Here is a 15,839-nt window from a genome sequence, read left to right as displayed (position 1 = left end):
TTGGGAAGTGACCATTCATTTTATAACATGGCTGTCTTAAGAGGAAATAAGCAGAACCAAAAACAGCATATACATTAATTAAAACAAGCTTATAAAATCTGATTATTTCTCAACAAACAATCTAATAAACTGAATATATGTTAAAAGGTATAAAGTAGTTGTAAGTGGATAAAAAGAAAAAAGTGAAGTCCAATCAGGGCAATCTGAGAAGGTCTATGGAACCAACTTAATGTATCTCTTCCTGGTTGTAATTTTAGCAGTAAATTTTAAATGTGTTTTCTAGCTTCAGTTATCAAAGAACTATGTAACAAAATTGATACAAAGAAAGTTCTCACTTTATCTTCACCTACAGAAAAACATGTTATTAAAATATGGATTGGCTCTTCAATATTTTATGATGTATAGAGCCTAAGTAAAACCTGTTATTCAAATTACTTGCTTTAAAATTATTGTAAGAAGAAAATATTTCTCATAATATTAATTTGATACATGAACTCAAATCTTCATTATTTACAATAGTCAAGGTTTGGAAACAACCATAAGTTGCTTCATTGCATGAATGGATAAAGAAGATGAGGTATATATTAATCAGCCATAAAAAATAATAAAATTCTGTCATTTGCAACAATGTGAATGGACCTAGAGCATATGTTTATGAAATAAGCTGGACAAAGACAAATACTGTATGTTATCACTTATGTGTAGAATTTAAAAATAAAATGAATGAATGTATATAACAAAACAGAAACAAACTCACAGATATAGAGAACAAACTGGTAGTTACCAAGGGGGAGAGGGAATGGAAAGGGGACAGATAGGTGTATGGGATTAAGAGACACAAACTACTATGCATAAAATAAATAAGCAACAAGGTTATATTGTACAGCACAGGGAAATATAGCCATTATTTTTTAGTAACTTTAAATAGAGTATAATCTATGAAAATATTGAGTCTATACAGGTTGTACACCTAAAAATAATATAATACTGTTCAGTTCAGTATTGGAGTTTCAGCTTTAGCATTTGCCCTTCCAATGAACACCCAGGACTGATCTCCTGTAGGATGTACTGGTTGGATCTCCTTGCAGTCCAAGGGACTCTCAAGAGTCTTCTCCAACACCACAATTCAAAAGCATCAAACCTTCAGCGATTAGCTTTCTTCACAGTCCAACTCTCACATCCATACATGACCACTGGAAAAACCATAGCCTTGACTAGACGGACCTTTGTTGGCAAAGTAACGTCTCTGCTTTTTAATATACTATCTAAGTTGGTCATAATTTTCCTTCCAAGGAGTAAGCGTCTTTTAATTTCATGGCTGTTAAGTCAACTATATTTCAATTAAGAAGTCAACATAAGAGTCATGCTGAGTGAATAAAATGAATAGTCAAGAAAAACTCTTTCCATCTCTCCACTGTCCCTAACTCAGCATATTTACATAATCTATTCTGAGAGGAGAAATGATTTCTGGATGTTCATCTTTCCCAGCAGATTAACAACTGGCAGCAAACAAGACACATTCACACCCCCTAACCCCCTATTCAAACATTGTGTAATCAATATTAGATGAGATCAGACAAGAGTATGTTAAACCTATAGCCCTTCCTGATCAAAAGCTGAGCCTCAGCTTTAATTATTCAAAATTTTCTCTATGCCAAATACTTATGTGCAATAATTATTAGATTTGGTTGAAAAGCTGTGCTATATTTTGATCTGTTATCCCCCAAATGAAGTCCTTCCCTGATAATACCAATATTCTGGTGTCTTTCAGATAATATAAATTGACTAAAAAACTCAGCGTTCAGTCAAGTCATGAAGAGTACATACCTCTCTTGAATATGGAAGTATTTTGTGATAAACTTTTGAAACAATCAGTGCTTTGGGGTATTTTTTTTAAATTGGGGTATAGTCAATTCAAAATGTTGTGATAGTTTCAGTTCAGTTCAGTTGCTCAGTCGTGTCCAACTCTTAGTAACCCCATGAACTGCAGCACGCCAGGCCTCCCTGTCCATCATCAACTGCTACAGTCTACCCAAACCCATGTCCATCGAGTTGGTGATGCCATCCAGCCATCTCAACCTCTTTCATCCCCTTCTCCTCCTGCCCTCTATCTTTCCCAGCATCAGGGTCTTTTCAAATGAGTCGGCTCTTAGCATGAGGTGGCCAAAGTATTGGAGTTTCAGCTTCAGCATCAGTCCTTCCAATGATAACCCAGAACCGATCTCCTTTAGGATGGACTGGTTGGATCTCCTTGCAGTCCAAGGGACTCTCAAGAGTCTTCTCCAACACCACAGTTCAAAAGCATCAATTCTTCGGCGCTCAGCTTTCTTTATAGTCCAACTCACACATCCATACATGACTACTGGGAAAACAATAGCCTTGACTAGACGGACCTTTGTTGACAAAGTAATGTCTCTGCTTTTTAATATGCTGTCTAGGTTGGTCATAACTTTCCTTCCAAGGAATAAGCATCTTTTAATTTCATGACTGCAGTCACCATCTGCAGTGATTTTGGATCCCAGAAAAATAAAGTCAGCCACTGTTTCCCCATCTATTTGCCATGAAGTGATGGGACCAGATGCCATGATCTTATGATCTTAGTTGTCTGAATTTAGAGCTTTAAGCCAACTTTTTCACTCTCCTCTTTCACTTTCATCAAGAGGCTCTTTAGTTCCTCTCCACTTTCTGCCATAAGGGTGGTATCATCTGCATATCTGAGGTTATTGATATTTCTCCCAGCAATCTTGATTCCAGCTTGTGCTTCTTCCAGCCCAGAGTTTCTCATGATGTACTCTGCAAATAAGTTAAATAAGCAGGGTGACAATATACAGCCTTGACATACTCCTTTTCCTATTTGGAACCAGTCTGCTGTTCCATGTCCAGTTCTAACTGTTGCTTCCTGACCTGCACACAGGTTTCTCAAGAGGCAGATCAGGTGGTCTGGTATTCCCATCTCCTTTAAAATTTTCCACAGTTCATTGTGATCCACACAAAGTCTTTGGCATAGTCAATAAAGCAGAAATAGATGTTTTTCTGGAACTCTCTTGCTTTTTCAATGATCCAGAGGATGTTGGCAATTTGATCTCTGGTTCCTCTACCTTTTCTAAAACCAGCTTGAACATCTCGAAGTTCACGGTTCACATATTCCTGACTCCTGGCTTGGAGAATTTTGAGTATTACTTTACTAGTGTGTGAGATGAGTGCAATTGTGTGGTAGTTTGAGCATTCTTTGGCATTGCCTTTTTTTGGGATTGGAATGAAAACTGACCTTTTCCAGTCCTGTGACCACTGCTGAGTTTTCCTAATTTGCTGACATATTGAGTGCAGCACTTTCACAGCATCATCTTTCAAGATTTGAAATAGCTCAACTGGAATTCCATCACCTCCACTAGCTTTGTTCGTAGTGATGCTTCCTAAGGCCCACTTGACTTCACATTCCGGGATGTCTGGCTCTAGGTGAGTGTGAGTGATCACACCACTGTGATTATCTGGGTCGTGAAGATCTTTTTTGTACAGTTCTTCTGTGTATTCTTGCCACCTCTTCTTAATATCTTCTGCTTCTGTTAGGTCCAGACCATTTCTGTCTTTTATTGAGCCCATCTTTGCATGAAATGTTCCCTTGGTATCTCTAATTTTCTTGAAGAGATCTCTAGTCTTTCCCATTCTATTGTTTCAGTATACAAAAGTGGGTCAGTTCTTATTTACATTCTTTTCCCATATAGGCCATTACAGAGCATTGAGTAGAGTTCCCTGTGCTATACAGTAGGTCCTTATTCATTATATATTTGTATATAGTAGTGTGTACATGTCAATCCCAATATTCCAAATTACCCCTCCCCCGCAACCAACAACAGTGCTATTGATTTCTCCAACTTTAATCGGAACTCACCATTAAAAACTAGTCTTTCATAATTCAATTCTGCAAATATTTGTAAAAAAATTAGGAATATAATTCTATGCAGCCACTACATTTGTTGTGAAGTGATGTTTTAGGGTAATGAGGAGTTATAAAACAGAGCATTTAGCTATGGAAAACAGTATGAAAACAAACAGGACTTCAAAGGATGTTGTGAATTCTGGACCTTTATCCAATAACATTCATCACTTTGTGAATCAAATAAACATTTGCAGTTTTTCCCATGGGTTGCAAAGAGTCAGACACAACTGAGTGACAGAACAGTAACAATAATATGGAGCTTGAAACTAGATACAGAAAAGGCTTATTGAGGGGTGGTTAGCTAATAAGAATTCAGTTCAGTATGTACATGAAGCAAACACAACTTGGTAATTGTGATTGTCTAAGATATCTTTTTTTTTTCTTAAAAGATCTTTCATTTGTGTGCAAGGCATGTGGGATCTTAGTTCCCAGACCAGAGATTGAACCCAGATCCCTGCACTCTCAGTGTGAAGTCTTAACCACTGGACCACCAAGAAATACTTAAGATATATTTAACATTAGCTAGAATAGAATCCCAATCTACTTAAAGTATTTTTAAAATTTCAGATTAAATCATACTACAGAATCACCAAATTTTAGAGGCGTATGTTACTTAGCATAGGCCCTTCACTTTCAGTAATTAGGAAATCAATTTTTAGAGCGATTTGGTTACATGGTTCATTAACAGTAACTTTGGGGTCAAAAGCCAGGTTTTATGACCTTAACCCCATTGCTTTTTTTAACAACAAACTTTTAAAATTAAAGTAATATTTTAATTTTATAACCAATATAATAATTTATTTTTCTCTAATGTGTTTCAAATCAGAATTTAACCCTTAGACATGTTAAAAGTGCAAATTTTAAGAAAAAAATCCTACTCTGACACTGTGTCACAGCCAGCTATAAAATGTATAAAAATAAAATTCATGGTATTTCAGAGGTATAAACTGGGCTGGATAGAAAAATCCATTACATATAACGCTATGTGTTAGTAGTTCATAAAATTTTTAAATGATGTTGGAGGAAATGAAGCTGAAAAAATGTAATAGTCAAGACAACAATATGATAGAATATGTAATCCCAAAAGGGCTAAAACATGCTATAGGAATTCAAGAAGAGAAAACTCCTGAAATTCTTGAGAAATAAGTAAAAACTTACAGGGAAGGAAAAGATACATTTGAAGGATTTAATCTGGGTCTTAAAGCACCTATAACATTTGGCAAACACTGGGGAATAAAAGAATCATTTTGGGTTGGAGGGAAGGGAAAAGGAGACTGGGATGTCCAGAATTGTGGTTAACAGTGGGTAGCAGGGAGTAATAAGGAATGAAAGATAGTCAGAAAATATTGACGGCTCCTTAAACCTGGAAGAAATATTATGTATCTTTTTAAAATTTTTAATTCATTCAACAGTAGCGAATAAAAAGAATAGTAGGAGATAAACTGTGCAGAGGTCTCAACTAAGAAATTATTTTGGCAATTAGACATTTAAAGCATTTGAAGAAAAAAAAATTATACTTTGAAAGAGTATTAGGCAAAGAACACCCACTTTAGACTCAGATCTGGGCTAGATTCCTGGTTCTACCACTTAATAGCTGTGCAAACTTGGATAAGTAACTTACTTACCCTGAGTCTCCATTTCTACTTGTAAAATGTAGAAATTCATATGCAGAGTTGTTATGACAATCTCAATAGGTGGTAAAGGTGCTTCCTTGGTGGCTCAGTTGTGGGGTATCCACCTGCCAATGCAGGAGACACAGGTTTGATCCCTGATCCAGGAAGATCCCACATGCACCTAAGATCCCACATGAGCAACTAAGATCTCACATGTTGTGGTGCAACTAAGCCCAGGCACCACAACTATGCAGTCTGTGTTACAGAGCCTGGGGACTGCAACTACTGAGCCCACGCGCCACAACTACTGAAGCCTGTGCACCCTAGAGCCCATGCTCTGCAACTAGAGAAGCCACTGCAATGAGAAGCCTAAGCACTACAAACTAGAGAGTAGTCCTGACTTGCTACAACTAGAGAAAAGCTCATGCAGCAAGGAAGACCTGGCACAGCCAAAAATAAATGAATAAATAAAATTGTTTTTAAAAATAGATGGTAAATGACTATTTTTAAATCCTCTGATTCATTGCTTTTGCACATTTAGATTAGGCCCCACCTTGCCTTTGGGAGGCCTCATAACCAGAGCTGTTCACTAGTAGAATGGACAGTCTTACATTTTTTATCACTAATAAGCATCCACTCAGAGGCTGAATGAGATCACACAGCAAAGACACTGTAGATAAAGATTCTGGCATTGATTGAGACATTTATCATGAACTAAATATTTGTGTCCTCCCAAGATTCATGTGTTAAAACCCTACCTCCCAGAGTAAAAAGTGATGGTATTAGGAAGTGGAGTCTTTGGGAGGTAATTAGTATTACATGAGGTCATGAGGTTGGGACCTCATGAATGGGATTAGTGCCCTGATTCACTGGAAAAGAGTCTGATGCTTGGAAAGGTTGGGGGCGGGAGGAGAAGGGGACGACAGAGAATGAGATGGCTGGATGGCATCATGGACTCTGTGGACATGAGTTTGAGTGAACTCCGGGAGTTCGTGATGGACAGGGAGGCCTGGCGTGCTGTGATTCATGGGGTCGCGGAGAGTCGGACATGACTGAGCGACTTCACTTTCACTTTCTAAGAGTCACCAGAGAGCTTGCTTTCTCTCTCTACTCTGTCATGTAAGAATATATATGTATAACTGATTCACTTTTCTGTATACCTTAAGTGAACACAACATTGTAAATCAACTATATACCTCAATAAAAATTTTTAAAAGAAGAATACAGTAAGTCAACAGCCTGCAACCTATTAGAAGGCTTCATAAGAATGCAATGATGCTAGTACCCTGATCTCAGAATTTCAGCTTCCAGAATTGTGAGAAATAAATTTCTGTTATTTATATACAACCCAGTCCATGGTATTTCTCTCATAGCAGCCTGAACAGAATAAGACAACACTGAAGTAGATGATTTCTCCAGTGTTAAAATTCAGTTGTTGAAGACTAATACAATCTTTATAGATGCTATTTCCTAGTAGAAACTTACAAGTGATCAATCACTTAGCACGTAGCCCACAGAAGAGGTGTTATCTAAGTCCTTGTTACTCGAAGTATGGTCCATGGCCATGGGTTAACAGCATCAGTATTACTTGGAAACATCTAAAATGCAAAGTCTCAGGTCACACCCCACACCTACTGAATTAGAATCTGCATTTTAACAAGATTCTCAGGAGATTTGTATGCATGTTAAAATATGAGAAGCACTGATCTGAACTTTTTAGAATTGTAAGGAACTTTCTCATGTTATTTGAATTAATGAGGCTCTATTATGGATATACGAGAAGGGGAGGTCATTGAAAGAAATGGAATGGTCTCAATAGCCATATAGCTAGGCCATGGAGAACTGGGGTATCATTAAGGAAATTAGAGAATTTGAGCAATTTGCTTACTTCATCATACAGACAACAGTAGACTTTTGTTGCTCCACATTCTAGTGCTCCATAACTCAGTCACTGTCTTTATTGCTGCTGCTCCTGAAAAAAACAATGAGATAACCCTTTCAAAAAAGGTAGGTGTCTCATTCAAACTCTCTAAGAGAAGCTTTTGTTGGTATTGGCCAGTTATGTGGCACCAGGGCACCACTCTCAGCCAAAGCTCTCATAATAGGCTCACTTACTTCCTTCCCAGGTCATTTGATACCTTTTGTTCTTGTTGTTTAGTCACTAAGCCATGTCCAACTGTTTGTGACCCCCTGGCAGCATGCCAGGCTTCTTTGTCCTTCACTATCTCCTGGAGTTTGCTCAAATTCATGTCCACTGAGTCCATAATGCCATCCAACTATCTCATCTTCTGTTGCCCCGCCCCGTTCCCCTCCTGCCCTCAAAACTTCCCCACCATCAGGGTCTTTTCCAGTGGGCTGGCTCTCCACATCAGCTGGCCAAAGTATTGCAGCTTCAGCATCAGTCCTTCCAATGAATATTCAGGGTTGATTTCCTTTGGGATTTACTGGTTTGATCTCCTTGCTGTCCAAGGAACTCTCAAGAGTCTTCTCCAGCACCGCAGTTCAGAAGCATTAATTCTTTGGTGCTCAGCCTTATTAATGGTCCAACTTTCACATCTGTACATGACTACTGGAAAAATCATAGCTTTGACTATATGAACCTGTGTCACCAAAGTGTGACACACTATGTCTCTGACTTTTTAATACCTTGTCTGGGTTTGTCGCAGCTTTTCTTCTAAGCAGCAGAAGAAATGTTTAATTTCATGGCAACAGTCACTGTCTGCAGTAATCTTGGAGCCCAAGAAAAGAAAATCTGTCACTGTTTCCACTTTCCACTCATCTATTTGCCATGAAGTAATGGAACCAGATGCCATGATCTTAGCCTTCTGAATGTTGAGTTTTAAGCTAGTTTTTTCACTCTCCTCTTTCACCCTCATCAAGAGGTTCTTTAGTTCTTCCCTTTCTACCATTAGAGTGGTATCATCTGCATATATGAGGTTGTTGATATTTCTCCTGACAATCCAACTTGATTGATTCAAACTTGTGAGCCATCCAGCCCAGAATCTGACATGATGTACTGCATATAAATTAAATAAGCAGCGTGACACCATACAGCCTTGACATACTCCTTTCCCAATTTTGAACTGTTTGTTGTTTCACACCTGGTTCTAACTGTTGCTTCTTGTCCTGCATATAGGTTTCTTGTGGTCTAGTAATCCTTTCTCTCTTCAAGAATTTTCCAGTTTGTTGTGACCCACACAGTCAAAGGCTTTAGCATAGTCAATGAAGCAGAAGTACATGTTTCCTTGGAATTCCTATGCTTTTTCTATGATCCAACAGATGTTGGCAATTTGACCTCTGGTCAAACTGACACCTTTGGGTCTAGTCAACTGTGGTTATGGTAATGAGATCCCATAAACCTGAGCATTGTCACCTCTGCTTAAGGGCTGGTACTGGTCTTTTTGTTCAGAAAGGGGTTGTGAGCAGGCCAGGCACCCAAGTATTATGCCCCATATTATAGGAATCCAAATATTAGTTATCAGTTTTGCATAAGAACAGGAAAGGATTTACCTTAGGTAGTTTAGATAATGAGTTGAACTGGAGAAAAAAATGTAAAGGGGAAAATAATGATTCAAAGATATTTAGAAATGTAGTTTTCAAGCACTCTCATATAGTGTGAAATTAAGTAACAGAGCTTAGTCTTTATTAACTATCTTATTTCAGAGTTTGGGTAGAATAAATAAAAGCATGTTTTTAAATTTCAAAATAATATATTTCTGAAGTGACAGCAAACATGCTTCCTGCTATTCAGTGACCTCATATAAAAGCATCATATTATGGCAAGAATACTGAAAACAACAGAGATAATAAACAAGAATGGAAGTGCCATCAGCCATTGCGTTGTCAAGAGATGTAATAATTTTAATAGATTTATACTAATGCTGATCGCCGAAGAATTGATGCTTTTGAACTGTGGTGCTGGAGAAGACTCTTGAGAGTCCCTTGGACTGCAAGGAGATCCAACCAGTCCATTCTAAAGGAGATCAGTCCTGGGTGTTCATTGGCAGGACTGATGCTAAAGCTGAAACTCCAATACTTTGGCCACCTCATGCGAAGAGTTGACTTACTGGAAAAGACTCTGCTGCTGGGAGGGATTAGGGGCAGGAGGAGAAGGGGACAACAGAGAATGAGATGGCTGGATGGCATCACCGACTCGATGGACATAAGTTTGAGTGAACTCCGGGAGTTGGTGATGGACAGGGAGGCCTGGTGTGCTGTGATTCATGGGGTTGCAAAGAGTTGGACATGACTGAGCGACTGAACTGAACTGAACTGATACTAATGGAAGACACATGGCAGAGCTTGAAATAGAAATGTAACAGCTAACATCTGGATGTGCCTTTAACATCTCATCACTCAACACTTTTCAAACTACTTCATCTGGGAGACCTTATAAACCTGCACATGATAACTTCCCAGAATAAAATTAACTCTCCAAAGTACTAAAGTTGTTTCTTTTTCAATCTTGTTCACTTTATAATAGCTTTAAGCTCACTTACAAGGATGGATACCTTCACACTTGGTCATTATGTACTTACCATGCATGCTCTTCCACTCATCTTAGGTACTAAGGAGAACCACAACAGTGTCTAAAGCACCTCATTAACAAAGTTACACACTAGGACTTAGAGAAACCAAATGGAAGCATATTGCATACCTCAATTTAGCACTATACCTGAAATGACATTTTGAATGATTAAAGAATGGCAAAACCAAATAATATAATATTGTAAAGTAAAAAAAAAAAAGAATGATTAAAGAAATATGCATTACCAAATAAAATAGTAGTTCTCTCTTTCACATATAGGGCTTCCCTTGTGGCTCAGCTGGTAAAGAATCACCTGCAATGTGGGAGACCTGGGTTCGATCCCTGGGTTGGGAAGACCCTGGAGAAGGGAAAGGCTACCCACTCCAGTATTCTGGCCTGGAGAATTCTGTGGACATCCATGGGGTCACAAAGAGTTGGACATGACTGAGTGACTTTCACTTTCACATATAACTCAATCTTTGTGACTATACTTTAAATGATTTTATGAGGCCAGAAATTTTTTGAGCTCAATATTGTGGCAACTACTAACTCTGATTGCTTAAGATATTTGTTGAATCTAGAGTTAACCTCTAGCTAGGCATAATATTTTGCCCAGCTAAAAACCTAGAGATCAGTCAAGGATTACTCTGCCATCCCTTCATTTTTCTCCATTCAAAACAATATGATACAACATGCAGATACCACCACACTGGCTGCAACCCAACTCTTGTGCAGTTTTAGTTCTCTGCTTGGACATAATACTTTAATGTTCAAGTGAAACTACACATTCCTCCTACTCCTCCTCATTTCTGGGGCAAATCCAAAGGATTTTGCCTACAATCAGATATGTTCCTCAAAGTAGAATGAGTTCTTTTATTACTGTTTCCTGGGCTGAAATGTTCAATAATGATAGTATCTTGTCATAACTCTATTATCTCATTTGAGACAAGTTATTAGGCAGGTTTTTCTTTGTCCTTTACTGGATACAGTAAACAGAAACCTGGCATAAATTTCAAACAGTTACTTTGAATCGATGATTGCTATAATGTGAAATTTACCTTTTTTTAGAAAAGTATACAAAACCTTTGTAAAACTTATAGAACATAGTTAAGAGTCACAAATTATTTTCATTTTTTTCTCAAGAAATAGGGAAAACATTGTATCCTAAGGGCCTGGGCTTTGAAAGTCTATGAAGGGAAAATGGACAAGGGTCCCCTGAAACAACACAGAAATGTTTCACAGTTGCCCTTCTTCTGTCTTAGCCACTCCACTGCCACACATGCTATAGACTATTTAAACTCATCATATGGCACGTCCTTGCCTGGTCTTGGTCTCAGTAAACTATCAGTTCATTGACTGTCTTCTAAACTGTTACTCCTTCCACTAGCATTTTCACTTTAGTTTGGGGCCTTTTAAGGATCAATACAAGCTTAAGGCCTAATGAAACTAATAAAAAAAATAATGACATTTCTGGGACCAGGACTGATGTCCCCTGGAAGAAATAAACTTTAATCATTGAAGATCACCAGACTTAAGGTTCAACTAAGTCAGTGCCAAGGCTATTGAAGACTAGGTGAGGAGAATCTGGAATCAGTTGCTGTGAATGAGATAAGAACCTCCAGGCACCTGTAGGCCCATGATGTGGCTAACTTCTTCTCTTGTCCCAACCATCAGTGCCTACTAAATAGAACATAGATTCTATCACAGTTTCTAGGTGGAACTGTCATTCCCACTCTTGAATCTAAAACCCTTTCTAGGACTCCAGACTACTTGATTGTCTCCATAAGCATCCTACCCTACTAGGCCAAGAAGTAGATTGGACATGGCACTTTTAACTCTGTGATTTGAATATCTGGACACTATACCCTTAAACATGCGATTTGAATATCTGGATACTATACCCTTACACACTTAACAACAGGGAGAGAATCATAAAAATCATATCTCATGGCCTATTGATACAGAATCAATTCAGTATCAATATAGAATATTCAACAAAGTAGTTAGGTCATGTATTAGATCTTGTACTAGACACTAGGGATATGAAGATAAATAAACAAAGTACCTGAGGTCAAATTCTTGCAGTCAGTTGGGGAAAAATGCATATACATAAGTAAGTTCACTAAAATCTAAAAAGTGTATAATCAAATTTGATACAAAGTCCTATGAAAGCGCAAAGAGGGAACACTTAACTAGTTTTTAGGTAGCTAACCAACTTTCAACCTGAAAGAGGTAGGTAAAAGGGAAGGTTTCTCTGAGGAGATAATATCTCAACTAATTCTAGATAAATAAATAAATGTTCTTTGGTATTAAAAAAGGGAGAGAGAAAAAGAGAGCAAAGGAGCTAAAATTCTTATATGACCAAAATTAATCTACTGAACTAATACATTTGTAGTTTATAGGAACTATAAACACTAAACACAATATAATATAATAACCTGTAGGCTTTAGAGAGTGACCAAAAGCAGGCAATTTATGGAAGAAAAAGTATATCTGAGTGAAGGGAATGGCATGGAGTTCATTTGCCATTTTTATAGCTTTTAAACTGAGGGCAAACTACAGTTGGAACAACATAGGTTGGCTAAAACTCTTTTAGAAAACTCACAGTATTTCTGGCCTGAATAACCAGATGATAGAATTTGGAGCAAGTGGAAAACAGAACCAGAGACAGAATCCAAAATTCTCTATATAGATTCTATCCAAATCTTTAATTGACTAATGAATGATACATGCAAGGACAGGCTTCAAGCAGCTCAGCTAATGATGGATATATGATCTGAGATATTTCCCAAGACACAAAATTTTCAGATTGAGTCTAACAAGCTTAATTTCATGTTAAAACAACTCTTTGGAGGAATATAGTGGACTCCAGAGTCTCCATAACATTATTTTAGTATTTACGTTGTCTAAGTTACAACCCAAAGTTGTAAGTTACTTGGCATATGCAGAAATATGAAAATGTGACTCAGTCTGAAAATAAAAAGACTTCAATGAAGGGTGACTTTGTGATGATCCAAATACTGGAATTAGCAAACAAGGAATTTAAAGCAGCTATTCTAACTATCATTAGTGAAACTTTAAAAAATTCATTAGATGGGCAGAACAGTAGAACAGAGATGACAAAGGAACTTCAGGCAATTCTAAAACAAGTCACTAGAAATTATTCCGTCTGAACAATAAAGAGAAAAAAGTTAAAAATATGAACAGAGACTCAGGGACCTATGGAAAATATCAGTAGCTCTAATATATGTGGTATAAGAGTTATTGAAGTTATAGAAGGAGAGACGATTTAGAATGGAATAGAAGAAACATTTTTAAAATAGTGATTAAAAACTCTCCAAATTTGGGTAAAAGAAACAAATTTACAGCTTTAAGAAGTTCAGTGGCCACCACACAGTATAAAAATGAAGTAAATCATGCCTACTCATAACAATCAAATCTCTGAAAACTAAAGATAAAGAAAAAATCCTGAAAGTAAAGAAAACTGACACATGAAGGACAACAATAATTTGAATTACTACTGACTTCTTTTCAGAAATAATGGAGGAGTGTGGACAATGGAACATCTTTAAAGTGCTAAAAGGAAAAACCCTTAACCCAGAATTCTTTGTCAAGCAAAAATATGTCAGTAATGAAAGCAACATAAAGATATTTTCACATAAAAGAAAAACATGCAATCCTGGCACCAGGAGACCTTGCAAATTTGTCATCAGGAGACCTAAATGATAAAAGGTATTATAGAAGTTTTTCAGGCAGAAGTGAAATAACATCAGGTAGATCTTCAAGAAGGAACAAAAAGCATCAGAAATTGCAAATACTGGAGTAAATATAAAATAGTATTTTTCTCTGTTAATATCTTTTTAAAATAAGGTGAAGAGTATTTGAAGCAAAGGTAACAGTATTAACAAGAGCCTGAAGATAAAATAAAACATGGTGTGAAAAGGAATTACAAGCAGTTCATTTCTTGTAATGTTAGGTGTGATAAGACTGATGGCATGCTTGCCATGTTAAGGAACCTGGTCTTAATCTTTATGTGAAGGTTCTCAAATCTGAAAATGAAATAGTGAGATCTGTATTTATGTGAACTCAGGGAGTTGGTGATGGATAGGGAGGCCTGGCGTGCTGTGATTCATGGGGTCGCGGAGAGTCGGACACGACTGAGCGACTGAACTGAACTGAACTGAACTCATGCTACTCGGTGAAGGGGCAGGAAACTCACACTATTGCTGCAATCCAAGAGAGATATTAAAGAAAGTACATCATGAGAACCAGATCTAAAGAAGTAATAGTACAGAAGTTTGAGAGAAGAGAGTTAAGAAATATTTTGGAGGTAAGATCTGTATTAAATAGAGGTTGCGAATACAGTAGAAGAATATCACTTGGATCATTAAATATAATTAAGGGAATTTTCCCTGAATATAGACCAATTTACTGCCTAAAATTTCTGGTAACATTGTACTGAACACTAATTCCTGCTACTTGTCTCATTCATGACCCCTATTTATAGCTCAAACCTCCTATTTAATACCAACTGACTGTGCCCCAGCATCACCTTGACAACAACTATTTTGACTAGGCTGCATGGTAGGGAGCGGAGAAGGCAATGGCAAGCCACTCCAGTACTCTTGCCTAGAAAATACCATGGATGGAGGAGCCTGGTAGGCTGCAGTCCGTGGGGTTGCTAAGGGTCGGACACGACTGAGCGACTTCACTTTCACTTTTCACTTTCACACATTGGAGAAGGAAATGGCAACCCACTCCAGTGTTCTTGCCTGGAGAATCCCAGGGACGGGGGAGCCTGGTGGGCTTCCGTCTATGGGGTCACACAGAGTCGGACACGACTGAAGTGACTTAGCAGCAGCAGCAGCAGCAGCATGGTAGGGAGAGGAAATGGACAGTCAATGCATAAACCTAGCAAGATCCTATGACATATCTAGTACCAATAGATATGGCCCAATGAACTGAGCCAATCAGATTTTTCTCTCTCAGAAATCTGAACCAGGAAATCCCAGAAGAATAGGTCATTTAACAATGAAAGCAAAGGCTAAAACTTCATGTCAGAGAGAGACTCTAGAGGACTTGTGAAATTCTAAGAACTGAATAAGAAATACGGAAAGAAGCAGGCACTCTCAGAAGAGAGTGACACTGTAGTTACAGAGAGACGCAAAAGGAATAAGCTGCTATGCTAGAGCTTCCTTGGTTTCTGTATTTGGCATATAATGGCAGAAAGTGAAGAGGAACTCAAAAGCCTCTTGAGGAAAGTGAAAGAGGAGAGTGAAAAGGTTGGCTTGAAGCTCAACATTCAGAAGACAAAGATCATGGCATCTGGTCCCATCACTTCATGGGAAATAGATGGAAAAACAGTGGAAACAGTGGCAGACTTTATTTTTTTGGGGCTCCAAAATCACTGCAGATGCTGATTGCAGCCATGAAATTAAAAGACGCTTACTCCTTGGAAGGAAAGTTATGACCAACCTTGATAGTATATTAAAAAGCAGAGACATTACTTTGCCAACCAAGGTCCGTCTAGTCAAGGCTATGGTTTTTCCCGTGGTCATGTATGGATGTGAGAGTTGGACTGTGAAGAAAGCTGATCGCCGAAGAATTGATGCTTTTGAACTGTGGTGTTGGAGAAGACTCTTGAGAGTCCCTTATACTGCAAGGAGATCCAACCAGTCCATTCTAAAGGAGATCAATCCTGGATGTTCATTGGAGGGACTGATGCTAAAGCTGAAACTGCAATACTTTGGCCACCTCATGC

At 37.9% G+C, this 15,839-nt stretch overlaps 1 protein-coding gene across 5 annotated transcripts in view; it reads right to left on the bottom strand.

The window, feature by feature from the left end:
• TEX9 (testis expressed 9) overlaps positions 1 to 15,839 on the bottom strand; it is a 169,943-nt gene that overhangs the window by 127,377 nt on the left and 26,727 nt on the right. The window contains exon 2 of one of the 5 annotated variants that reach the window (XM_088839644.1): positions 7,439 to 7,522. The exons of the other annotated variants lie outside the window; for them this stretch is intronic. Within the exon in view, the coding sequence (XP_088695770.1) occupies positions 7,439 to 7,446 (8 nt within the window). The 5' untranslated portion in view covers positions 7,447 to 7,522. The remainder of the gene's footprint in view (positions 1 to 7,438; positions 7,523 to 15,839) is intronic. 5 annotated transcript variants of the gene reach the window in all.

The sequence above is a fragment of the Moschus berezovskii genome, chromosome 9, assembly GCF_049115385.1.
Source record: "Moschus berezovskii isolate FMDL1 chromosome 9, NW_MosBer_1.0, whole genome shotgun sequence".
NCBI classification, from domain to species: domain Eukaryota; kingdom Metazoa; phylum Chordata; class Mammalia; order Artiodactyla; family Moschidae; genus Moschus; species Moschus berezovskii.
This window is presented reverse-complemented; position numbering and strand designations above follow the sequence as displayed.